Source organism: Leiobunum rupestre, chromosome 2 (assembly GCF_980474605.1).
Source record: "Leiobunum rupestre chromosome 2, qqLeiRupe1.1.hap1, whole genome shotgun sequence".
Classification (NCBI taxonomy): Eukaryota; Metazoa; Arthropoda; class Arachnida; order Opiliones; family Sclerosomatidae; genus Leiobunum; species Leiobunum rupestre.
Window position 1 is genome coordinate 76,360,676 of NC_143385.1, and position 26,894 is coordinate 76,387,569.

General features: G+C 34.1%; 1 protein-coding gene across 1 annotated transcript in view; it reads left to right on the forward strand.

Annotated features, from left to right (window-relative positions):
- The window catches only part of LOC149959043 (DNA excision repair protein ERCC-6-like), a 47,546-nt gene extending 23,236 nt beyond the window's left edge, over nt 1-24,310 (forward strand). Inside the window, exons 7-23 of the mRNA XM_090166392.1 lie at nt 1,967-2,059; nt 2,523-2,671; nt 3,084-3,189; nt 3,248-3,366; nt 4,858-5,064; nt 13,769-13,883; nt 15,680-15,737; nt 15,904-16,093; nt 17,001-17,262; nt 17,322-17,457; nt 17,994-18,175; nt 19,381-19,440; nt 19,512-19,559; nt 21,049-21,108; nt 21,179-21,333; nt 22,298-22,509; nt 23,363-24,310. Of these exons, the coding sequence (XP_090022518.1) occupies nt 1,967-2,059; nt 2,523-2,671; nt 3,084-3,189; nt 3,248-3,366; nt 4,858-5,064; nt 13,769-13,883; nt 15,680-15,737; nt 15,904-16,093; nt 17,001-17,262; nt 17,322-17,457; nt 17,994-18,175; nt 19,381-19,440; nt 19,512-19,559; nt 21,049-21,108; nt 21,179-21,333; nt 22,298-22,509; nt 23,363-24,243 (3,033 nt within the window). The 3' untranslated portion in view covers nt 24,244-24,310. The remainder of the gene's footprint in view (nt 1-1,966; nt 2,060-2,522; nt 2,672-3,083; nt 3,190-3,247; nt 3,367-4,857; nt 5,065-13,768; nt 13,884-15,679; nt 15,738-15,903; nt 16,094-17,000; nt 17,263-17,321; nt 17,458-17,993; nt 18,176-19,380; nt 19,441-19,511; nt 19,560-21,048; nt 21,109-21,178; nt 21,334-22,297; nt 22,510-23,362) is intronic.
- The last annotated feature ends 2,584 nt before the right edge of the window (nt 24,311-26,894 follow it).

Below are 26,894 nucleotides of genomic sequence, written 5' to 3' on the forward strand. Positions count from 1 at the left end.
GCGATCGAGAATAGCCGCGTGTCTCGTGAAAAATATCCAAATGGAATTCAAACAAAACTGCGACAGTCTTTATGTAAATGTAATGCTTGAGTATATGCAAAATACCATATCCAAGCAACTAGGCCTACATGCACCAAAAAAGGAAAAACGTGGTTTATGAACATTGCCCTGTGGATAAACCAAAAGATAAAAAATGATGCATATCAGGTACATCTGTAAACCTCATCCAAAATTATCAACACTACAAATGTTTGATGTTTAACCCCCTCCCAGTTAAAAAGGATGAAATCCTAAAAATTCGACTGTAATGTCGGGTGAAGTGTAGTACAGCGGCCTCATCGAATTTGATATTAATTTTGGTTGCGCCTGATAGACCTTGTCACGTAGATGTCGAGGGTATTTTTTATTTTGGCCGCAAATGATTATTTAATTGTTTAACTTAATTTTTTTAATTTTAAAAATTTCTCATTTTCATTGAATTTAATATTAATTTTGGTTGCGCCTGATAGACCTTATCACGTAGATGCCGAGGGTATTTTTTATTTTGACCGCAAATGATTATTTAATTGTTTAACTTAATTTTTTTAATTTTAAAAATTTCTCATTTTCATTGAATTTAATATTAATTTTGGTTGCGCCTGATAGACCTTATCACGTAGATGCCGAGGGTATTTTTTATTTTGACCGCAAATGAGTATTTAATTGTTTAATTTAATTTTTTTAATTTAAAACATTTCTCATTTTCATTGAATTTTATATTAATTTTCGTTGCGTATGATAGACATTGTCACGTGGATGTCGAGGGTAATTTTTATTTTGGCCGCAAATGATTATTTAATTGTTTAACTTAATTTTTTTAATTTTAAAAATTTCTCATTTTCATTGAATTTTATATTAATTTTGGTTGCGCCTGATAGACCTTGATTATTTAATTTTTTAATGTAATTTTAAATTTCTAATTTTTGGGCATTTGCACGTGTTTTGTTGTACTTATTTCCGTCGTGTGTTCGCCGGCAACACAGTTTCGGTGTCCTAATGAATTCCACGTGATATTCCCTTTTTGTATAAAATCAGTTACAGTTTTTGTTCATTTTCTCGGTGTTTTGTATTTTTGGGCCACAAAGTGATATTCCCGTACTTTATCAAATCTTTTACAGTTTTTGTTAATTTTCTCGGTGTTTTCTATTATTGGGCCACTTTGTTAATGGTTGAGATTAAAAGTACATACTTGATGCGTAAGGCTTGGTACTGTCCTCTAGGTCGCGTTATAGATGGCCCATCGCTTTTTTTAGTATGGGGTTGAGAAGGCGCTGCGCGCCCCCAGCGCTTGAGCGAAGCGAGTGCGCGGCGCCGTCAGGCGCCAATACGGGGAGTTTAGTAACGCGTCAAGTGCTACATTCTCCGCCACCCAAAAATACAAAAACACGGTAATTCCCTAACATTAGTACATTTTTAACATTAAGTTAATTAATTTAATTATCATTTGCGGCCCAAAAAAAATTAGTTTCGTAATCTACGCGTCAAGTGCTACATTCTCCGCCACCCAAAAATACAAAAACACGGTAATTCCCTAACATTAGTACATTTTTAACATTAAGTTAATTAATTTAATTATCATTTGCGGCCCCAAAAAAATTAGTTTCGTAATCTACGCGTCAAGTGCTACATTCTCCGCCACCCAAAAATACAAAAACACGGTAATTCCCTAAAATTAGTACATTTTTAACATTAAGTTAATTAATTTAATTATCATTTGCGGCCCCAAAAAAAATTAGTTTCGTAATCTACGCGTCAAGTGCTACATTTTCCACCAAAAAAAACACGAAATTACATGAGGCCGCTGTAGTGCAATTTTGCCGTAATGTCTAATAAAATACTAAAAAGCTGTCATAATTTTAAAATTGTTTACTTTTTTGACTTTTCAAACCCTTTATATATTTTAAATAAATAAAAAACATTTGTATAGGAACTTTGGGCTCTGTATGATTTCTGCCATCAAGGTACCCTACTTGGATCATTCAATACTTTCAAAAAACAGTATGAAACTCCAATTACCAGAGTAAGTTTAAAAATTATGTTTATATCCTTATATGATTACTAGCTTCTATAGAATTCAGTGTATTTGGGCACTGGCTGTTGCTCTGGCTGTTAGTAATAGAAATGAAAATTAAACTTAGATAAGGGAATATTGAGCTCTTGCCGTTGCTATATCAATTTCTATTCTTGGTGCTGTAGAAAATAACCATTTATGTGACCAGTCATTTTTCTGTGCACTCAATGTCCATGAAATCCTGCTGTAAACCAGTATGGCCCTTTTCAATGCAGTTTTTTCCTTACACCATTTGACAGGCAGAAGTGATTAAAAACCGGGCTTTCCTCGGCCTACCACGTTTGGCCAATGCACAACGTAATTAAAAGACTTCTACCTGTCAAGTTGCATTTAATGTTGATGTTATTGCTAAAAAATATCAGAAAAACATGAAAATAGGGTATTATGTAACTGATGTTTGTAATTTATGAAGGCTCGTGAAAAGGATGCAACAGCTGGAGAGAGACGATATGGTAGTTTAGTAGCAGAAAACTTAAGGACACGTATTGCACCATTCTTTTTACGAAGAACCAAGGCAGAAACAATTGAGCACAAAGAAAATGTTAGTCCTAGCAAGAAGAGGTAAATATTTAATTAGTTCTTGAAAGTCAAGGTGGAAATGCACCTTCAACATTGAGGGATAGACTTATTTTCGTTTTTTCTCAGTATACAGTGGATATTTTAACAGCGGATATTTTAATCCACTAAGTCATCAAATTCACTTATAGTGGGAAGAGCAAATTCTTTTAACTTAAATAAACTGCTGAAAAGCTGTGACGAAGTGGTCTTTTAAAAATCGAAAAATAACACCTGTGGCAAAAACTTGTCAACCCATTCTATGTTATTTTAAAACTTGGTTTATGGATATCCACGGCCAAAACTATTGTGGTATTCTATATTAATATTCTCTGTATAATTTCAATTTATGAAGGCTAATTTCCACATTTTTTTTGACAATTGGTTCCTTAATAAATCACCATAAATTATCTTTTAGCTCCCAAAGCTTGACACGAAAAAACGAGTTCATTTTGTGGGTGTTTTTAACTGGTGTGCAAATAGAAATTTATGAAAACTTCTTGAAATCTGATGACGTTAAAGCGGTTTGTATTTATCTTGGCCCATTTTGGTTATTTTTAATTTGATGAAGGTCTATTTTAGATACTTTCGACAACACGATCCCCTTTGGTAGAACTCAATGTGCTGAAGAAGATCTGTGATCATCCCAGGTTGTTTTCCAGGAAAGCTTGTGCCCAGCTTCGATTAGATGGAACAATGAGGTGACAGTGTTTGTGTTTAACAAGGTTGCATGCGGGTACAAAAACTTGAACATTAAATTGAATTCATTTAGAAATACTGTATCTTGTGCATACAGTATTTAATCTAAAAAAGTAATGACTTAGGGCAGTATCCTCTTAAGGCATGGCCATGAGAATCAAGAGCACAGGGACTTACTTCAAAGAGGGTCTAGCAGTGGTCTTTAAATTTTTTTAGGAGATTTAATGTTGGTAAACTGTATACAGTTTAGATGAGTGGAAATTAATATTTGCTCTTTAATCTAGATAATTAAAAAAATTCGTCACTTCTGTAGTATTGCGCTAACATATCTTGTTTTACCCAATTTTACTACTAAAAAAATTGTACTAATTAAATTATAAGGGTTATGTTTTGTGGATTTAGTAACCAGAATTATGTCAAATGTTATTGTTAACGCTCCTACTAGTTCAGCAAATGCCTAAAATTGCACCAAATTACACTTCTTTGTCTCAAAATCAGGGCAGGGGACAGACTATTTTTAATCCTAGGCGATTTGAGCTAAACACCCCCTTACTCACTCGTACCAATTTTGTATATGCTGAAATTTATAGTTGTTGCAAATATAATTATCTTTTTGTTTTGTAATTTATCTATGCATCTATATATGGCTAGATTGAATGGTCTTGTCACTCATGAAAACGGTTCCAATGTTTGTGTTATGTTACTAAGAATAAATTATACTATTGATTTAATAATAACATTTTTTTATAAAAAATTCAGTTAAATTATTTACATACAAGACAAAAAAAATTGGAGCCAAAATATCCTACATCTTGTCCTGCTGACTGAGAAAAGTACCTTACAGAAAAAACAACTCTGGAGTCTAGTTTTCACCAGCGTAAAAACACCGCTTCAACTCCCTACTTGTTCGCTTGCTTGTTAGGCCATGGTTATGCCTTAAATCATTTTAAGAGTTTACTCAGATGCTGAGCTGATAAAACATTTAGCTAATGAGAAGTAAAGATACTCGGCAACACTTACTACTACTTACTACTTTTACTTTTAAGTTTTTCCCCAAGGTTATTTCGTAAAGTGAGAGATGACTATTGTTTTGCAACAGTGCACTTGCGATAATGGATTAATTATACAACAAATAACAAAAGTTATGGTGACCTCACAATGTAAAAATATTAATGTTTGGAGCAAATTTCGTCTATATAGCAGTATGTAAGATTTATATATGAGTAAATAAGTTTATACAAAATACATGTAAGCGAACGTTTATGGTGTATAGGTACAAAATTTATATCTTGCGCTCTAGCGGGATTGTATAGTGGTAGCGCCAGCCCTGACAAAATCCTAAAGATAGCTTTGATGTAATGGGTGGAATATAGGATAGTTTGTGGGGAAAGTAATTTTTTAAGTGAAAGCTTTTTTTACTTTAATTGTTAATATATTACTCTTAAGGCAACGTATAAAAATAATTTGAATTTGTCATTCATCGTGCATTGTAGTGAAGAAGCCCATGAAGAACTTTTAAACGATTCAAGCGCTGATTTGGTGTCCCTTAATGTCGATCCTGAACTGTTATTGAAAGAATCTGGGAAAATGCAAGCATTGATTACATTACTAGAAAATTTGAAAGACGAAGGACACCGTACCTTGGTATTCTCCATGTCAAGAAAGATACTTGATATAACTCAAAAGATTTTAACGGATAGGTTTGTTAAATTTGAATATTTTGTCACTTTACTGTTTTAACATAAATATAATTAAAGGTAAACTTCATTCTTAGAAATTCACTGGTGAACCATAACAGTAAAGGGTTTTTCAAAAATAAGGCATTGTAAAATAAGTATTTTGCTTTCTGAACTACCACCAGTACACCCATTTGTATGGGTTTTCTTTCTTGGGAAGTGCAACTATTTGTGTATTTGTTCAAGCTGTTGTACTTGGATGAAGTTCATTGACTGTCTCATGGGTTTATACCTCAGTGTAGGATTTTCAAAAATAGAACAGATGAGCTGAGTGTCCTCAATATGTTTTCATTAAAAATCTATAATTTTTTAAGTGGTGTTTGAATATATTTCTGTTTCCAATTGCTAATAGATATCACCTAAATATAAACCTAATAATCTCCTAGTAATCTATTCTCTTATTTTTCAGAAGACCTAAAACTAGCACTGTTATGCCATGCATAAGGGTCATTCCATGTCAAATGTCCTGTTTTTGTAAAAGGTTCCCCACGGCACCATGCGTGATTCCGACGAAAGCTTACACGTTAGTAATATCAATAGCTTTAGTGGGAAATCCTAATGTGCCCTGGGGAACTTTTTACAAAATCGGGACATTTGACATGGAATGACCCATTGTAACGCTTTAATTTATGACGAACGATTTATGGGATCAACAATATCGTTTATTGCATTCATTACCCCTTGGGATTGAGAGCCCCAAACTAACAAACCACATCAACCGCTGGTCTGGACCCCCTTCTCCCTCCTCTTACTCTGTCTGGGGTATATATATGGAGAAGAGCTCTTATCATATCGCCAGCTCCTACGCCTGGCGCCACCTTGCGGCCCTTACATTCTCCCCCGTTTTTTTTGTTGTTAGTTTCGGTCTCTCTTTTTCCCACATATGTACAATTATTTAATATAAGACTATTATTCGATATCTATTTTTGTTACTCATTAATACAAGATGTTATGCTAAGCTATTAGTTGGTTAATATTTTATACACTTGTTATTCTACACAATTATTATCTTAAACTTTTTAACACTTAATTAATATGAATTATTTATATATTCTTTTGGTATATGCGCGTCAAACTTATCTTATTCCCTAACTATTAGTCCGTTATACTATTAACAAAGTTAGGATCTGTACTTGTACGGCCTTGGGAGTTCACTTTGTCTTTGCTCTTTCAATCCGTGGACTCTTCTTTGCTCGTTGGTATGCAATGCCCTCCGTTGTGTGTGGCATTGTCTCACCAGATGTCCTCTTCTGCCGCATCTATAGCAGTGTCGTCGTTGTTGTGACAGATCTTTGTTTGTAGTGGTTTGTTGGCCGTCTCGGAGGATGATCTGCCTGCTCGTAGACTGTTTAGGAACAGATGGCGCAAAAGAAACCATGCGCTGCTCCACTGTTGTCGAACATCCTGATGACACGAACGTCACTTTAGGTTCGCTCTTATTTGGTTGTGATGCAAAGGAATAGGGTCCTCTGGGCACTGGTTCTTCCTCTGGGAGTCCCATCAGTCTGTATTCTGTAGCCGGATCTATAAGTATGTTATCCTGTTGGATGGAGGTTACCCCTACGTGAACGTCTAAAGCTTTTTGTTGAAATTTATCTTCATCAGCGTGCGTAATGTCGCCCTGGTAATTCAGCATACGGATAATGTGCTTTGGAATCACTGGAAATGCCAGATTACCTCTAAAGATTGCCCTTACTGGCAACTCATCTTCACCTAGGAATAAGACATAGGATTTCTCCATTCTATAAGAGAAAGATGTTTTATTATTATTTATAAACACTTGGGTCAGAATATCATCATTAACAACCCTTAAGGACAATCAATATTTAGATCGGCGGTTTTTTGTTTTTTTATTATTTTGCATTTTGGACGATTTCTTGTGTGGTATCTAACCCATTGGTAGCATCTCCCAAATACCTCCATTTTCGTTCTAATTCTTTCATGGATCTTATTTGTTGTACGGTTGGTATAGGCGTATAGTAATATACATCACCTACTCTGCCCAGTTTTGGGGATTTTCGATAGACTAGTTCTCGTGATGTATGTGGGATCAGACGATTTTTCGTTCACAACATTGGACACGGTATTTACGGTTTCGGTCTGTTGTTCTTGTTCTGCTAATACTGCTTCTGGTTCTATAAGACTACATTCTAGCATTTCTGCTTCTTGATCACCATCATCTTGAGGTATTGAGTTCGTCTCGGTCGTATTTGAATCGTCTTCGTCTATCTCTGTAGTAGGTAAAGTGACATTAATAACGTCAGGAAAGTCGGCATTAGAATCCTGTCTGATATAAAATTTAAGTTCATTAATGTGCCATTTGCCTTCATATTGTCCAGTTTGCCAATCTTGTATCTCATATGTTAACGGGCCATGCTTCTTTAATATTTTATACGGGCCCTCCCATTTAGGTAACAATTTTGCCATCACACCTGCCTCTTTATTGGAGAGTTTGTGGGACCTTTTCCATACTAATTGGCCAACCTCTAGGTCAGAGTTCGTATACTGCTTATCGTAGTACAACTTTTGTTTTGCTTGTGCTATGACTGCATACTTGCGTGCACTATCTAAGGCGTTATGGAGCTCGTTTAACGTATTTTGTTCATACTCCCTTAAGGTGGCTGGATCTATATCATCTGCTGCTTTGTGCTGGTTCTCATCATCCCACGGAAGGGTCACATTTCTACCATAAGTTAGATAAAATGGGAACGTTTTAACCGTAGAGTGGTATACTGAGTTTATAGCTAATTGGTGCAAATCAAGGCCCAAGTCCCATTTGTTATGAGAGTTGCCTACGTATATACTTATTTGTTCACCCAGTACTCTGTTGACCCGTTCACTTAGGTTTGTTTGTGGGTGATATGGGGTGGTGAGTCCAGGTTTTACCTTAAATAGCTGGCACGTCTCGTTCCATACAGCTGATGTAAACTGCGTCCCATTGTCGGAAAGGATGCGTTCGGGACAGCCATGACGTGATATATATTTTAGGAACACATTTGCGACTGTAAAGGCAGTTATGTGAAGTAATCGACTATTACTACGATGTATCGATTATTTCGTGCGGTTTTTGGTAGTGGACCCATCATATCAATTCCAACCAATTGATTTGTACCATCGGTTGAGGTATTGGACATCATTTTACCTGCTGGTTTATGGTTTGTTGCTTTGTACTGTACTCTTTCCGCTATCAGTTTTCTCAGTCCTGGGTAGTAATACTTGGTAGTGATTCTTTTCTCTGTTGCAGTATATCCTCTATGGCCAGAAACAGGATGATCATGATACATCTCGAACATCTTATTATGTAGGCCATGGGGTATTACTATCTTCCTTGATTTTGATGGAGTGGCCTTTCTATACAGAATATTATTACATACTTCATATAAATCATGTTCTTTACCTTTACGGAGATCAACCATAATGTCTTTCCATTGTTTGTCTCCCTCTTGTTCTTTCATGATGTCTTGCATTGTAATGGGTTCCAACATCTGACTTCCTGCGGCTAAATAGACAGTCATTAGAGTCTTTGATGATATTATTTTGTCTTTTTCAAATTCCGTTACAGAACGGGACAGTGCATCAGCGACTCTATTCGCCTTCCCCGGAATATAGACAACATCAAAACTATATTCTTGCAACAAAATAGCCCATCGTAATAGTTTACTCTTAGGGTTCTTTAAATTAAATAACCACTTCAAAGCCTTGTGGTCTGTAACTACCGTAAAGTGTTGGCCATGTAAATGATGTCGAAATTGCTCTAAGGCATAAACAATAGCTAAGCATTCTTTTTCGGGTATGCTATATCGTACCTCTGGTCCTCTGAAAATCCGGCTGGCGTAAGATAACGGTACTTCTATTCCATTTTGGATTTGCGACAACATGGCTCCAATTGCGTATTGGCTTGCATCTGTAGTTACAATATAGGGCAGGTCTGGATCTGGTACATGCAGCATAACAGCCTTTGCAATCTGTTCTTTCAGTGAGTTGAAGGCCGCTTGCTCTACCTTCGTCCATCTCCATTGAACATTCTTGTGTTTTAGAAACTGCAATGGTGCTATTAAATCAGCAAAGTTTGGGATAAAGCGGGTATGATAAGTTACCATTCCTAAAAAAGTAGCAAGTTCCGAGGTGTTAGTTGGAATTACGTACTCTCGGATCGCTTTGACTTTAGACGGATCTATACATATCCCTTCGGTACTGACTTGATGACCCAATATTGACAGTATTGCAGGCAAAAAAGCATTTGGACAGCTTGAGCGGTAGGCCAGCCTTTTGTAGTTGTGACAAAACCCATCTCAGAGCCTTTAGGTGTTCGGCCCAGGTTTGACTGTCTATGATGATATCGTCCAAATACCAGGCGACTCCCAATCTATTTCCATGTTTCAGGACTCTGTCCATCAGTCTTTGGAAGGTTGCTGGACTCATCTTGAGACCAAAGGGCATGTACTTGAATTCATATTTACCACTTTCCATCACAAACGCTGTATACTTTTCGCTTCCTTTTTCCATTGGCACCTCCCAAAAACCTGCTCTTAAATCGAGTTTGCTTAGATATTTAGGTTGTTTTATAGAATACCATTTATTCGTGGAAAACCATATGGATCGTCTTCTATGCATTCATTCAGTTCTTTATAATTCGCACAGAATCGCAACCCTCCATCTTTCTTACCAACTATATGCGCTCTGCTAGCATATGGTGACGTCAATGGTACTATTATCCCATCTCGTAGCATTTGGTCTACTTCACCTTCCACAATGGCTCGTTCTTTTCTCGTTAGTTGGCGTGGTTTTTGATTTACGACCTTAGTACCAGGTTTGATATTGATCGTATGATGGATCCAATCGGTACTGCCTTTCTTGTCAGTTACCACTGCTGGGAATTCTTTTAGCAATTGTGTTAACTCACCACGTTGTTGTTCAGTTGTGTTTTCTTTGTTGATTACCGATTGCACTTCAGCCATGACCTTTTCCGAGACTGAGCACTCTTTTGAGCTGTCCTCTGTTGTCATTGGATACAGCGTAACTGAATGCTTGTCCCACTTAAAGAAGTTCTCTTTGAAGTCTATTTTTGCTCCAAGGCTTGTGAAATAGTCTGTTCCGAGCAGGATTGGACATGGTAGAGATCCAACAACGTTAAAAAGTACCACTCCCGTATGGATTCCGTCAAGATTGGTTGATAGCTCTATTTGGCAGGGTTTAAAAAACCCGGGTTTTTTTAAAAACACCCAGCCCATTGGGCTTTTTTGGGTTTTATTGGGTTTTTTGGGGTTTTATTGGGTTTTTTTGGGTTTTTTAGGGTTTTTTACCTAAAATGATACCCTAAATCGATGATTTACTTCATTTTTATTTTTTATTTTCAATTTAGCACTACTTATTTATCGCTCTTATTCTTATCTTTCGTAGACGTAAAGTATCGTCTGCTCCATGTTCTGCTAAATATTTATTGAAAGTTGCAGAAGTTTAAAACTTACTGTTTAGTTAACACTGTTAACTTGCTACTGTTAGATTAGTGTTTACCAAAACACTGGTAATGTATTTTGTGTAAATACGTTTTATAAAAAAGCAATATTTTTGTATTATTATAGAATTTAAAGAATTAAAGTTTAATTTTTTAAATTCTTTAATATAGTTTAATTATTAAACAATAAATTTAAACTTTTTTCGTCATTTTTGATACTATTTAAGGTGGGTTTTTTTAAGTGGGCTTTATTGTGGGTTTTTTAAGGTGGGTCCAACCCAAAATAACCCGTGGGTTTTTTTGGGTGGGTTTTATAAATTCGAACCCTGCTATTTGGCCAAAAATTGGTTAAGTCTCGCCACTAGCTTGAAAACATATATCGTTAGTTTTAATCATTTCACTGTCTCGTGATATCGTTTTTATATACTTAAGGGTCACAAAACTTGCTTCAGCACCTGTGTCTACACAGGCCAACTGTTTTTTAGTATTGTTTAAAGTAATATAAATACCGAATGATTGTTGAAGTTGCATCGTCATTATGGCAGGTTCCTTTTTGGTGGATTGATGCCCTGCACCTTTCAATCCCCTTCCTCGTTTCCCGTTTCACCAGACTCTCCTGTAGTCGGGACAGGTTTTCTTTGTCGATAAGTATTTCTGCCTCCTCTAGGTGCTGGGGGACGGTAGGCCCTTGGTCCCGGAATTGACTGGCAAAGACTCTGCGGGTGACCTGTTTTTCCACAATTCAAACATGGTTGATTATATATAGTTTTTTCTATTTCAGTTGCGATATTCATTGTGATATCTTTCGGACCAAATAACTGTTCCATTTTACCAACATTTGTCTCAGATCTCCTATATTGTCACTTTGAAATGTAACCAAGTGATGTGCATAGATAGGCAAGACATTTCGTTTTAAGACTTCCACCAATCGCTGTTTAGTCATTGGTTTGTAACAGCGACAAATTCTTACGTTCTATTTTATATATAAATTGTGTTACCTGTTCATCGAGTTGTTGCTGGGTCCAATCTATTTCCATTCGAATTTGATCCTCTCGACCACTGTTCATATACCTCTTTGTGAACTCTCTTTCAAACTGTGGCCATGTCCATGTAGAGGGATCATGTTCTAGTTCAAATTCCTCGTACCATACTCGCCTCACCAAGGAATATACTTCTGGAAATGGCTGCTATTCCTTCTAGGCTCAATTGTTTAATATTAGCAAATGTATATAACTCTTTCATAAACGTTCTTGGATTTTCATTAACCCCCGAAAAAGTCGGTAGTGGTATTTTGATAGAACTTACATTCGCACCAGCTGTAGTACTTAGTCCCTGGCTTTGTTGGAATGGGTTTACTCCTGCTGTACTTCCACTGTGTCCGCTTCCTGAGGATAACCTCGTCCCTGGCTGGATAGCTGAACCCAAAGATAATCTATTTGGAGACGGTACATACCCTTGACCACCAGTACCATGAAAATGTACATGTCGTGGAGATAGATTCTGTGTAGATGACCCTATTGTTTGTTGGAATGTTGCAGGCAATGGTGGAGCGCTTGGACCTGGATTACGTATCATGGGAGCTATCCCTGTTGGTAATCCCGGACTACCTCGAACTGGGGTTCCTTGTGGTGTTTGGTTTACAGTTTGCCCAGTAGCTTGTCTGAACATCTTCAAGGCTTCACGATGTCGTCGCTCTGCTGAGGCCACTGTTAGACTGGTGCGTTGCTGTGGTGTGGAGCGAGTGGGATTGTGACTAGACGAAATATTAGTGTTAGGTCTTGGTCTTCTTGTCCATTGGTACGAGCCATCTAGGATATTGTCGGCCCCTAATACTAAACCCTCTATGAGTAGACTTCCACTCTTAAAATATTCTAAATATGCTTACCAATAGCAAGCGTAAAACCTTTGGCCAAAACGATAGCATTTTGTACAAAAGATATCAAGGTCTTGAAGTTGGAAATGCATAACTTGCGATCCATGTTAAGAACCATATAAGCACATAACTGATAGTTGCACCAGTAAGTAACATTACCTCAGACCACATTGTTGTATGGGTTCAAAAGACGTCTCAAATTGGCACGTTGGCGGGATATAATGAATCGTGTTCTCCCGTGTTGCCAGATTCCGCTTTGTCGGTTTCCCGTCTTCGTTCTCGTAGTTTGTAGACTATAGAAATCGTTTGTTATACTTTAATTTCTATTTTTACTCTTTTAACTAATTTTCCCCCCCATGGGCCACCAAATGTAACGCTTTAATTTATGACGAACGATTTATGGGATCAACAATATCGTTTATTGCATTCATTACCCCTTGGGATTGAGAGCCCCAAACTAACAAACCACATCAACCACCGGTCTGGACCCCTTTCTCCCTCCTCTTACTCTGTCTGGGGTATATATATGTAGAAGAGCTCTTATCAGCTGGCGATATGCCAGCTCCTACGCCTGGCGCCACCTTGCGGCCCTTACACCAATATACATTTTAGCCATAAAAAATTGGTGTTAGGTCTCAAAATCAAAAATAATTTTCAGAAATGTACAACTTTTGTTTCTAATAGTAAATGTTGTATTCTGATTCTACAAGTAAGCATAAATTTTGACTTTGAAAGTATTTCAATTTTCAATAATGCCTTCGCTTTTTCATTAAAAGACTGGTGACAAAAATTTCATTTACATCAAAGTTAACATTGCAAGAACTTCAATGGAAGTATATTGCTTTACGCAAAGTACAAAATGTTTTTATTTAAATAAATTTTACTTAACAATGATTAGCGTTTTTCATTTCTTATTGTTTAATAAGAAAAGGCGTAAGGCGAGAACTATGTTTTTTAGATAAAATAGTGTAATCTTAGGTTTTCATAAGTTAATTCATAATGCACATTTTGTTTATCATTTTATTTTTAATTTTTTTGATAACTTAACTAAATGAGACAAATTAAGGCGCCATTGTTTGATTTCAGTGTAATTGGTTTAGTTACAGCCAAGACTTTCATTCTCTGTGATGGTCCAATAAAAACAGTCCTTGGGCGGTTACTTTCTTAAGCCTTTAGTTCAAATTATGATCTTAATGTATTGTATTCTCCAAATAAACCTAAACAAGCGGGAGTGAAGGTCGTATTAACAATGATTTTATCTGGAATATTTTATGTTTGTAAGTAGGGTTACAGTGCTGTATTGGCATGTACTAAGAATTTATCTGTTTGTACTTATTTAGAAATTGGAAGGTTATGAGACTTGATGGCACTGTCACTAAGATGGAAGAGAGGCAAGCCAGGATTAACAAGTTTCAGAATAACAGTACTTATCCGGTGTTCCTACTTACAACTCAGGTGATTCATTCATTTTTGTAAAGCATCTATATCATTTTGATGAATGAGGCTTCTTTCAGAATCTAATTAAAATTTCCACTAAAAATTTTCAGCACTGTGTATCTTGAGTAGTAAATTTGATAATATGAATACAATTTTCATGCTGGGGGTCTGCTAATTTATTTTCATGGTTTCATAATTACCATGGTTCCTTTTTTTGTATGTTTAATCAAGTATAATATAGAACTCGGTACCCCAGATTCGAATTCAGAGTGAAAAAATCGGCCTCGATCCATCAATTGCTGTAATACTTTATCTAAAATTGGTTGCCATGATAACTATGGAGCTAATTTTTTCAAAGTTCCAGCAGCTACTGGGTAAACACTATTGACTACGTGCAAGGCACTGATTTTGAATCTAGAGTACAAGATAAAATGATCACACCAATTTTTAAAATGCCTTGTTGATAATATAATACTTGACATTTGAAAATAATGAACAAGCTTTTGTTCAAAAAAATCTTTATTGTTTTGGGAAAATGATTTTATACGATTTTTGCTGTTAAAAACTGGATTTTATTGGTTTCTTATGGATTTTTCATAATCCATATTTCCCTTACTATATTGTTGATTTTTGGAATACATTTATTTTAAAACAAAACCATTAGCTTAAAAAAGATCTAAAATTGTGGTTTTGCATATTTTATTGATCCTGGCTGTAGCTTTGTTTTAGCAAGCACTAATATTGTTGTATTATATTCTTTGTGGGCATATAAAAATGTAATACATGACAAGGCAGTGGCGTCGCCAGAACCTTTGGGGGGGGGGGGGGGGGCATGGCCCTCCAAATTCATTATTGCCCCCCCAAAACATATGCTGTAGCTCCCCCAACTGCAAAAGAATGTATAGACTATTAAGATAATACTTTCTTATCGATCTACTAGCACATCTTCAGTGGCGTACCTAGAACCTTTGATGCTCTTGGCGGATCACGAAATTGCCCCTCCTCCGAATTTCCAAAATGTAATCGTTTAATGGTTAAAAGCAGTAAAAACTATGATACTATTTAAACTATTTACTGGCTAACTTGTGCGTAGTACTCAATTAACAAATAATCACACCCTTGTTGCACAATAATGCCTTTATTTAGAAATGCTGCAGCTGTTTTGGGACGACTCTAAATAAACATATTATTGTGCAACGTAACCATTACTAAAATCGCAATTTTTTGTAATTGAATGAACAATGCTGTCCATAGAAAAAGTCGCCCGGGGCGGATTGCCCCTCTAGGTACGCCACTGCTTATATTAGGGAATCAGGTTGCTTAAGTGTGTTTTGTAAAACCGAAGGGAAAAATATATATTGGCATTTCATCCTATCGAAGTTCTACTAGAAATAGTTGGCCCAGATTGGCCCCCCCAAAATGAAATCCCTGGCAACGCCACTGTGACAAGGTCTATTTTTGTGTAATTATGCTGGCTAGTGAACAACCAACCTTTTGGAAGATTTACAGGGTGGATGGTATTTGTGGGTATTTTATTTTGAAGAATTAGTATAAATTATTAAAATCTATAACTGCAGTGGTCTTAAGTTTTTCCATATTTACTTCCTTAATGTAAAATACTAAAAAACTATCATAGTAGATGTTTTGACGAAAAATAATTTAATCGCTTGTGATTTCTATGGATTGTGGAAGAAAATTCATTCTAACTATTCTTAAAATGTTTTAAATATTTCAATTCATTGATGTTTTTTCCATAAAATTTAAATACTGTAAATTATTGTAAAGCCAATTTCAAACAATTATTTTTTTCATAGGTTGGTGGCGTTGGGTTGACCATTACTGCTGCAGATCGAGTTGTCATATATGATCCAAGTAAGCTAAAAAAAATTTATTATTACTTTTTCTTGCCTGAAAGCTTTTAAAGCAAGTTAGAATATTTTATGGCATTCTATTCTTTTAATATACGGTGTGTGCAAGTTTTCTTATGAAAAGGGATTTTTAAGTATTTTATTAAAATTAATAAATATTCCACTTTGAGGTTGGAATCCGGCTACTGATGCCCAAGCAGTGGACAGAGCATATAGGATTGGCCAAAAGAGAGATGTTGTCGTATATAGGTTTATTACCTGTGGAACAATAGAGGAAAAGATTTATAGAAGACAAATTTTTAAAGATTCCATCACTCGACAGGCCACATCGAAAGGTGACCAAAACAAAGATCCACATAGGTAAGCTATCTAAATGTAATTTATAGTCAATAATGCATTTATACATCTCCATCATGCTTGAAGAGTAAGCTATTATTTGTTCCTTAACACTCGCATCTTACAATGTGATTGAAGCATACATTGGTGACTTTTCTCTTCCCCCTCTTATGCCAGCTCTTAATTTTACCACTTTTACGATTCTCATGCCTATAACTAATTTCATAATATAAAATACTTTTATTTAAATATTATTTTAAAAACTTTTCCATTATTTATTGGATTTGAAATGCTTTGAGAAGAATTAATTACTTTGAAATACTTTAAATATGTTATCTTGACCTTATAAGAGTTTTTCCATTTTTATGCATTGGCTAAATGTACACCAATATTATTTAGGTCCCTATGCTATTCATAAAATAATCTTATGGCTAGAGAAGATCTGATAGGTAATGCTGATTTAGTATCACAAGAACTGCCTTACCTGGCAAAACAAGTCTACACTAGTGCTTTACTGAGGGCCACGCATGTTGTTAATTTGACCTTGCTTATTAAAGAGGAATCTTCGGTTCTATAAATTTTAGTAGGTTTAAACTGTATTGATGGAGAGCAGTTATAAAATTTAGATATATTTCACACATTTCTTTTGTGATTAAATGGAAAGTGAGCCTATTAAATTTGACCTTCCTTGTAAATATTATTTTCTAAGTAAACATAAAAATTCAGTGTTTGGATAGTGATATGTTGAACTTAGTTACTAGGTGGGGTGGCGGAGTGGTCAACAGTTATCCAACAATAATCTAGCCTAATACTTCCTGATATATATTTTGGAATTATGACAATTTTACTTTTAGAATTGAACTATTATTTAATATTCCTCTGACCTCAAAGTAAACATAATTTTATAATGGTATAATGTAATGTTTTATAGATACTTTACAAAAAGTGAACTGAAGGAACTCTTTGTTCTTGATGAGCCAACAAGTTCAAAAACCCAGATGCAACTAGAGAAACTGCACGCACATGAAAGAAGAGCCACACCAGAGTTAAAGGAACATATTAAGTTCCTAACAGATTTAGAACATCTAATTTTTGGTATAAGCGACCATGATTTAATGTTCAAAGGTAACATTAAAGATGATGACGTTCCCAATGAGAGCACGCCTTATGAAAATGATTACATAGAAAAGAGAGTAAGTGAAATGATACACATTCATTTTGAAATGCTGAGTTAACAGTGTCAATTACTAAGGTGCAAATGGCCCAGGAGCAGATAATATTGGAATCGCAAAGAAATGAACAGTATGCCAAAAAGGGTGGCGCTTATGTCACAACTTATTTTGATGAAGCAAAGGGAAGAAACGTAAATGGGGGAGGAATAACATCTGGTAACTTTAAAATATTTTAAGAATTTTCGTAATTCATTAGTGCCATTGCTACTTGTTTTAAATTGCTTTCTTCCGGTCATTCCATGAAAATTTAATTTTTTTTTAGTATTTCTTATATTTTCCAAGAAACAACTGCCTAAGTTGAAAACTCAATAATAAACTGTTTGCAAAGTAATGTTTTTGGGTTTTCTTGGAATTTTGGTGGATTTTATAATTTTAAAGTGGAATTTTTTGAATTTTTTGGACTAATAAACCTAAACCATTACAAATTCTCAACTTAACTCCAATAATAGTGCTGTTATGCCATAAATATTAAATTTTTAGAAAATTATGTCGTTTCATGACCTCTTAAAACTCAAAAATTGCATTTATCTATATGCAATGTGAATTTGATCAAGTGAATTTATGTAAATGATGTATTTTGTCAAAACTTTGCTGCTATTTAGCTTATTTGGACAATTGTGTTTTAAAATAACATGTTATAGCTAAAAATTGTGTTATTGGTTTTTTAATGAATTTTACCTCGATTATTTTAGGTCTATTTGGCTCTTTAATGTTTGACAAGGAACATAATAATGAAGTTTATGACCTTGATTCCTATGGTCTAGATGACGATGAAGAAGATTCCTTTATAAAAGAAGTTGAGATTATTGATAAAGCTAGTCCAACAACTGGAATAAGGAAGAGTTTTAGTAATATAGTGATTTCTCAAAGGAAGGTAATTAATATAAGAGTTAATGTTTAGTACTAGCATGTACAATAATCTTATAATATGATAACACTCCCAAAAAATTCCACTTAAAAAAAAAATTCCATTGTGAATGTGGCTTCCAATTGAACAATGGAAAATCATTGGGAAATTCTAAATTAGAAATCCTAGTAGCCCTAAGGTTTCAGTTAGTTAATAAAAACCACTTATGGACTATAAAATTACGTGAAAAAGTTGAAAAGTCTTTAATAAAAAGGGGGCATAAAAGCTAAACCTTAACAAAGTAATGATAAAACTTAAAAAATACTCAGACCAATACGGCTGCCCCATGGCAAAACCTTTTAACCACCAAATTTTTGAAAAATTAGATTTTTACGCATCAGTTTTACTAAGGCATGTACAAAAGTACTGTAAAAGTTTCAGGTAAAAGTCATAAATATTTAACTATTTACGACTTAAAAAATGGTTTTGGATTTTATAATTTTCGCATTAAAAACCACGTTAAAATCTTATAACTTAGGTTTTGAAAAAGTCAAATATCTCAAAATTATGATCGTGGTGGTTAAAAGGTTTTGCCATGGGACAGCCGAATAGGTCTTATAGATAAAAAAAAGTAAAATGGAATTAAAATAGCTAAAATTTCCAGCAGTAGACCAGTTTCACTGTAGTTGGAACTCATCAGTATCGCGCTGGGAATTTGGTTTAGTTAGTCACAAGCCAGATTCCCTGAGCGGTAATGATGATTGCAAATTGGGCGAAACTGATCTACCACAGGAAATTCTAGCTGTTTTAATTCCATTTTAATTGGTTTTTTGACTCGATCTTTTTGTTCCGAGTTGCGCCCCTTATTTTTATTCTCTAAGACCTATTGATCCTAGTATTTGATTAGTTTATCATTACTTGAAATTTATTAGTTTTTAGCTTTTTGTCCCCCTTTTACTATGGACTATTCAACTATAAATTTTCAAGTGTGTTAATATTACTCATTTTTTAAATATTTTTGCATTTGCTATAAATTATTTATATATAGGCTATTTTTAAAATAATTTGGCTGTTATTTTTAGGCTTTCGGATACTCTTTGGCTATTATGTGAATGAAACAAAACTAGATAATTTTTTTAGCTGAAATGCTTGATTTCAGCTCTTTTCATGTACATCTCAGTTTATTAAATGATCTAATTATAATATCCTAATCAAGTTAATTAATTTTTTAGAAACCAGAAATGGGTAGGAAAGCTATAGAAGAAAATTCAAAAAGTTTTTTTTCCACTATTGTAAGTTCATTTCTTTTACTGTTCCTAGAAAATTAGTGTATTTGACTTATTTTATCTTATTTTGATTACAGAGGGAAAGCAACTTAAAAGCTGAGAGAGAAAACAATGAAAGGAAATTGGTCAGATCATTTGTCTTACTCCCCTCCCTTTTTCTTAAACATGTCCTGAAGATTTTGCAATTCAAATCCATGTTTGCTTAAACTTCTTAGCTGTATAGTAATTTCAACAATGAGAATCATGTAACGATTTTTGCTCAGCTAGGCAAGGCCTGTAGATCACTAATGAGTCAGATGGTGATGCTTAAGGCGGGAGACCAACCTAGTAAAGTTCTAAGGTTTTAAAAAATATGAATAAGTTCCTTGGCTTGCCTTTGACTGTCTGCCCCAAATCAAAGCATAATCTGGCTTTTGGTCATAATGTCATGCAAACCAAGCCACGGATCAACACCAATTTACAGCGTGTTTCGTTCCTTAGGGCGACCACGAAAATATTCCAGAAAGTTGTAAAATTGAATTTTTTTTAAAAGTTCTGTTTTGCAAAATTTCCCGGGTGCCTACTACTTCTATTTAGTCTTGACTATAAAGTATTTAATGCCAAATCAACATAGTATTGTCTAAATAAATTAGTTCTTCTTATAATTATGTAGTACCGGATTTGACCAAAATTGTGCAACATGTGTAGCTGCCCTTACCCAAAAATAAGTTGTATTTGAGACAAATGCCAACTAAATACTAACTAAAAACCAATGAATTACCAATTTAAGGGGGAAGACTATAGTAAAAACCTCTTTTTCGTTCAAGCTGAACATTTTAGTTTTAACAATTACACAATCGATTTATATTTTCATTAATAGGCTAAACCTTCCTCTAGTGCTTAAAATAATTTGGATAATTCTAATATTAATAGTTAACGAGATATAAGGCTATAACTAAAGGGTAGTTTGGGCCCTTGCCCAACATGTTTAGCTCCGGGGGTCCGAATTAAAACGTAATAATTAAATTACTTTGAAATTTAAAATAGTCAAAATTATTTTAAGCACTAAACAAGAGGCTTTTCTACACATCAATATTAATTTTATAAGTTAAAACACAAAAATAAAACAGTTCAGCTGGAAATAGCGCGAAACTGGACAATGGCCACTGTAGTCTTCCCCCTTAAAGAAAAAAGTATTTTCCCACCAACCTAATAACAACTTATTACCCCTTAAACTTGTTTATTGAAATATGCTGACAACTTGAGCCTACTTAAAACCAACTTAATATCAACTAAAATGTGTATACCAACTAAATACAAACTAAAATCCAATTTATTTTTTGGTACGGGATGTGCCCCAAATTTATCCCTGTAAAGGGGAATTGCTTAAAACAAAATTTGAAGGTAATTGTTTTATAAAATGAGACAAATTTTATCGTCGATACCCAAAATACCTTAAATTTTAAAGGTTTATTTACTTTATTCACGTAATAAATATTTTAATGAAAATAAATATAGATTTAAGAATGACTAGTTTTGCACTTTAACTCAAAGGCATCACCTCTTAATTTGTGGTTAGGGCCATGTTGATTTGAAATGTTAGACATTAACATTGCAAATTTCTTTAACAATTAGAAGTCAGAAAGCAGTACCAGAAGTTGTGAAAAGAATTTGGATAGTTACTTTTCCAAAATTGTATGTTATAAATTTTCATATTGGTACTAATCTTCGGTGAATTATTAATCTTTGCATACATACATTTCAGAGGGAAAGTAACCTTGAAATTGACAAGTCTCTTTTAGTTCCTGAAATTTCGTCAGAGGTTAATTCTCAAGGAAAAGCAAATGATAGGTCTGCTGGCAAGATAACTAGTTTCTTTCCCCTAATTAAGAAAACACCAATAAACTCTCACAATGAAAGGTAAGCTTTGGTTTTAAGTCTAATTCCAGAATGAATATTTTATACCTTAGGAGAAGGACTTTGTTGAGACAATCTGCATGTAAGGGGGGCGAGGAAAAACTTAAATAGCATTCACTTAAATTTTGTCGGAAGACCTAAGGTTTAGGGATCCAATGAGATACCGAGATGTTTCAATTTAATTTGGGCAGAAGAAGCTTACTAAGAATTATCAGAAATTCAATGGTTTTTAAAGGATTTTAGTTGACATAGAAAGAAATCTAATACCATTTATGGAAACCAAATCAAAAACTCTTTAATATTTGCAAAACTCTTCAATATATGCTTTGCTTCATGAAAATACGACTTATGTATGAAAATTCATTTTATTATATGCCAAATTCATTGTACACCCTTATTTTACTACACAGCCAAATAGACCTGCTAAATAGCTATCTAAGGCTAATATTGAAGGCCCTCACTGAAATGAAAATTAAGTTACGTTAGGCTTTTGTATTATAGCAATTTCTTTATCATATAGACTTTTAGTGGCTATAAATGGATTCAATACAGCAAAATATTCTTGTTACACGAATTTCATTAACTAACCTTAACTTGGTGAGCAGATATTCATTATAAACTTTATTGGTATTGAATTTTAATATCTGTGAATTGCTGAACCAGGAGCTAAATCTAAAATGTTAAATAGTTTTTCAAACATTGTGAAATAACTTTTTACAGATATAGAATGTTGTACTCTAGGTGAAATAAATGGTTGAAACTTCATTGATTGTCCCCCGCATTAGCTTGGGTGTTGTAAAATTATTTTTCCCTGTAGCTTTTGGGCTTGCTGCATGTATGGGTTTAATTTAGGTTCTTAACATCAATGAAGGGAATGAGTAGAAATTTTGAGGTTATTTTTAGTTATCCCTATTATAATAATAGTTAAATCTACTTATAGAAATTTCATTTAAGTTTAATTTTTTAGTGAATCAAGTATTTTAGCACCTGACAGTGATGTTGAAGGTGAAAAGGTATTTGACCAGAAATCAGTGGATTGTATTGTAATAGAAGATTCTGACGATGAAGATAATGCTCATTCGAAACCTACTCATTCAACACCCTACAGAGAATTTGTAATTGAATATTGTGACAAGAATGGCTTTAATGATGTAAAAGAAAAGCACATAAATGACTCTGGTAAGTTCACGGTTATAGTAATTGAAGGCACTCTTGTGTTCAGCAGTGGCTTGAGAGCGTAATACTTAATACATAAGTCTTTAATGGGAAAATATGAATAAATAAGCGGAAGAATTTGCACAAACTGCACCATGACACTGGTGAAAAGGAGGGAAATGTGTCATAATCTAGTTAAAAGAAAGTCAGTCTGTTGTGTTACTGTACAATACTGAAGGAACTAGCTTAAGTGGCAGGATGAAGTTTGAGCTGGTTCTGTCTCATAGCTTTCCCCACGACACTTTAAATCACTTTTCTCGCTACTCTGAATGTCTAAAGAAGTGTAGTGGCAACAAAGTTACTTAAGATTATGCCTGTATTAAATAAAAAAATCAACAATAGATTTAAAATACAGTTTATGCAAGTAATTTTTAGGGATTTGAACAGTGGCGTAGGAAGGTGGGATGGGTGGAATAGAACTTTGTATTTGTACCCCGACATTCTACCTAAGCACTACACCGGCCTACAGGGGTACAATGTAACCCCCCCCCCCCCCTTGAAATTGGAAAGGGGCGCCAAATTGTTGTAGAAGGGGCGCAAAACTTTTGCCAATGACGGGGGGGGGGGCACAAAATTTAACATCCCCTCCTTAATTCAAAACGTTCTTATGTGCCTGGATATGAAGAGTACAAAAGTAGACTTAATGCTTCCCCACTATTTTGGGAAAGCAAAAACCACACGTTTTCTGCAGTACAGTAATATTTTCTTTATGAAGTACCTTTTTCGTTTTAAGACATTTTTGTACACTACATAGTTATACAAAAATAAATTACATTTCAAGTACTGGAGCTTTATGGTATTTAATTCTTTTAAACAGGATTGGTTACCAAAATAAAAGGATCGCTAAAGCTGTATCCAATTGAGATCCAATCCTTTGATGTAAATAAAAGTGATTTTCAAGAAAAACGGAAAGAAGAGAGGTATGTCATTAAATCCTCAAGTAAAGAGAGGTTAGATAATTCAATGGAGTTGCAAGATTCAGCTGTTAACGTTAAAAAGAAATTGAAGCACACAGATTCGATATCAATAAAGTCTGACTCCGAATCAAGTAATGAGGCGGAGCATGTTTCTGGAATAAAAACTAAGGGAAATTGTGATGGAACAGACAAAAAAGTAAACATTGAAGATGAAACAGAGAAAAAAGTAAACATTGAAGATGAAACAGAGAAAGAAGTAAACTCTGATGATTCAATGAATATAGAAAACTTTGGTTCGAAAACAGAGAAAGAAATAAACTGTGATGATGAAACAGAGAAAGATGAAGATACAGATATAGAATATTTTGGTTCAGAAACAGAGAAAGAAAATTCTGATATTGACACACACACAAAGGTTTTCAAAGAGCAAGAACCACCAACTTCCCAATTGAACATGGAAGACAACTTTGATGATAATTGTGAGAAAACTGAAGCCAAAATTGTACCCGAAGAAGAGGTAGAGGAATCTTCTACTACAAAAATTCTGAACAAATCAGATTTTAATGAATCGGTTATTCATACTTTTAATAGAAAATCAAAGCGCGCACAATTAATTTCCGATTCTGAAAGTGAAAATGAACAGAATGGAAATGACAATTCAAAAAGCATTAGTTTTAATTCCTACGCAGATGAGTCTATGCTAAATAATAGTACTGCTACTAAAAGTGAGTTTGATGAAAGTATTAGTCTGGATGAAGATAGCTTGCCTAATATATTTTAGAATTACATGTAAAGCACCATGTTTTACCCTTTTGAAGCTTTAAATAAATTATTTTAGTATTTTGTAACATATCAGAATAATTTTTGGTATAACAATACACTAGAAAAGCAGTTATCAAAAATAACTGCTCTTATCACCGAAAAATACTGATTCCATGCTTTTTGTGATAAAAGTTATTTTCTTAAGGAGGTATTGTTTCTGCAATAGTAGTAAGGAAGGAAGTGGGCTAGTGTTAAATATTTAAAAAGCAAAATCACCTTGAATTTATCATTGCATTTCAATCCTTTTAGGACCAAATAGAAAATGTTCAGAATTATATTTACTAAGCAGAGCTTTTTAATGGCCTATTCTTACGTAATGAAGTAACACAATAAGCTTAAATTTAACTATTTGTTATTATGTGATTGAAGCATACATGGGTGACTTTTCTCTTCTCCCTCTTATGGCAGCTAAAATTTTACCATGTTTGCAGATCGTCTCAATAATCATCCTCCCTAAATATAAATACGTTTTTGATATTACATTACATAAAAATGTAATCGGTACTTATTTCTGATAATTTTTATTTTAAGTGTTCTTGGCTTTTGATTAATTGCCTTTAAAGTTTCAAGCAACATTAAGACTTATGGTTCTCATGCCTATAACTAATTTTATAATTTAAAATATTGGTATTTAAATATTATTTTAAATACTTTTCCATTATTTATTTGATTTGAAAAGCTTTAAAAAGAATTAATTATTTTGAAATACTTTTAAATTTTATTTAAATACTATCTTGACCTTAAAGTTTTATGTATTGTCTAAATGTAGTCCAAGATTATTGAGGTCCCTACACTATTCGTAAAATAAACTTATACGGCTAGTGAAGATCTGGTAGGTCAGGCAGATTTAGTGTTTATTATTATTATTAAAGAGGAAACTTCCTTTCTATTAAATTTAGTAGGGTTAAAAATGTACTGACAGAGAGCAGTTAAAAAAATTTTGATATTAGTAAACCTTTTTGAAGTTCGGATATATTTCACATATTTTTTTAGTGTGATTAAATTGAAATTGAGCCTATTGAATTTGACATTCCTTGTAAATCTTATTTTTTAAGTATACATAAAAAATTCAGTGTTTGGATAATGATATTGTGATGAACTTAATTGTTAGTTGCTAGGTGTGGTAGCGGAGTGGTTAGCATTTTCGCCTCTCAGCAAGTGAAGAATACTTAGGGACTTTTCTTTATTTCTGCGCCCTAAATATTAATTTAACTTGAAGGGAGAGCTATGGATAATTAAACCCCCAAACTGACTGAAGAATTTGTTGGGTTTAGTCTCGTAATTTTCTGAATTGTAGATAACTCATAATTGAAATTTGAAATAACGATACGTTGTTATAATAAAAATTGATTTATTGCGGGTTGAAAATAGTGACCCTTCTCGTCGGGCTACTGGAGAATTCTTCCCGAAAGGAGGCAAAAAAAAACGTGGAAAACTTTCGCTTTCCACAATACAACACAATACACAGTAGAAACAGAATAAAAAGGGGTTTTATTTTACGCTAGTTGAAGGTCAGAGGGAGCGGGTATATAGTGGGGAGCTAGGGAGAAGTACCTGTTAAGAGGGGATTAAGAAAGGGGCTTCAGAATTCGGCCCAAGAACGGTTTCTCTCTTGGATTTAGGCTATATTCGAGAAGAAAAAAGGGGTCAAACACATTCCTTATAAAGTTGTAATTACACAAATATAAAGAAAAGTACACAAATTACACTAATAAATGAAATATCAAAAATTATACACTGAACTTAAATGCAAATCTCCTTCCTGGGTTCAATCCTAGCTTGTGGTACTGGGTAAACTCGGAACAACTCCTTCGGTGTTGAGTTTGCAAGTTCGCTCCCCACTGCTTTAAGGGGTTGCCCTCCGAGCTCTTCGGTTTTCCCTTCCATAAAAACTTGTTGGTTTTTACAGTATTAGTTTTTAAAATATGGGCATTTTTTTTTACATTTAAGGAGAAGTAAAAAACTGATGTCTGCTGTTGCTTTAGATATTTAAATATACAACCGAATGTACATCTAGTGGAACCTTTATTTCAAATAACTGCGCTTTAAGAAATCAATATCAATTTTTATAATATTTTTGCTATTGGAACTCTTTTAATTGAAAGTTGTCATAGTTTGAAGATAGCAAAGCAATGTAGTTTTAATTTAATTTGATAGAGCAGGAGGATAAATAATTATTGTCAAAGAACCTCCATTAATACTTAGAATGCAGTTAACGTATACTCTCACCATATAACGAAATTATACACGGACATTAGAGTATGCGCAATTCCCCCGATGTATTACATATGGTTTGAATATGAAATTTAAATTTGAACCATTGCATGCCCAATTTTTTTTATACTTAAGACGATATTGGACATTTCTGTGTCAAAATTATTATGCGGAAATGAAAATTTGCGAAGATGTGATTTTTTTTTAATTTATCCAAATTAACGTTTTCTAGCGTCACTTCCGTTTGTGGTATAGTAGGGTACGTGAAATTTTCGTTTTGTGCAATATTGGAAGGGGACAAAGTATTTTTAAGTTTTTCATGGTATTATTTCCTCTTGGTCGCGATGCTAGACGGCCCATCGTGATTATATTATATTTTGTTATTTTTCCACGATA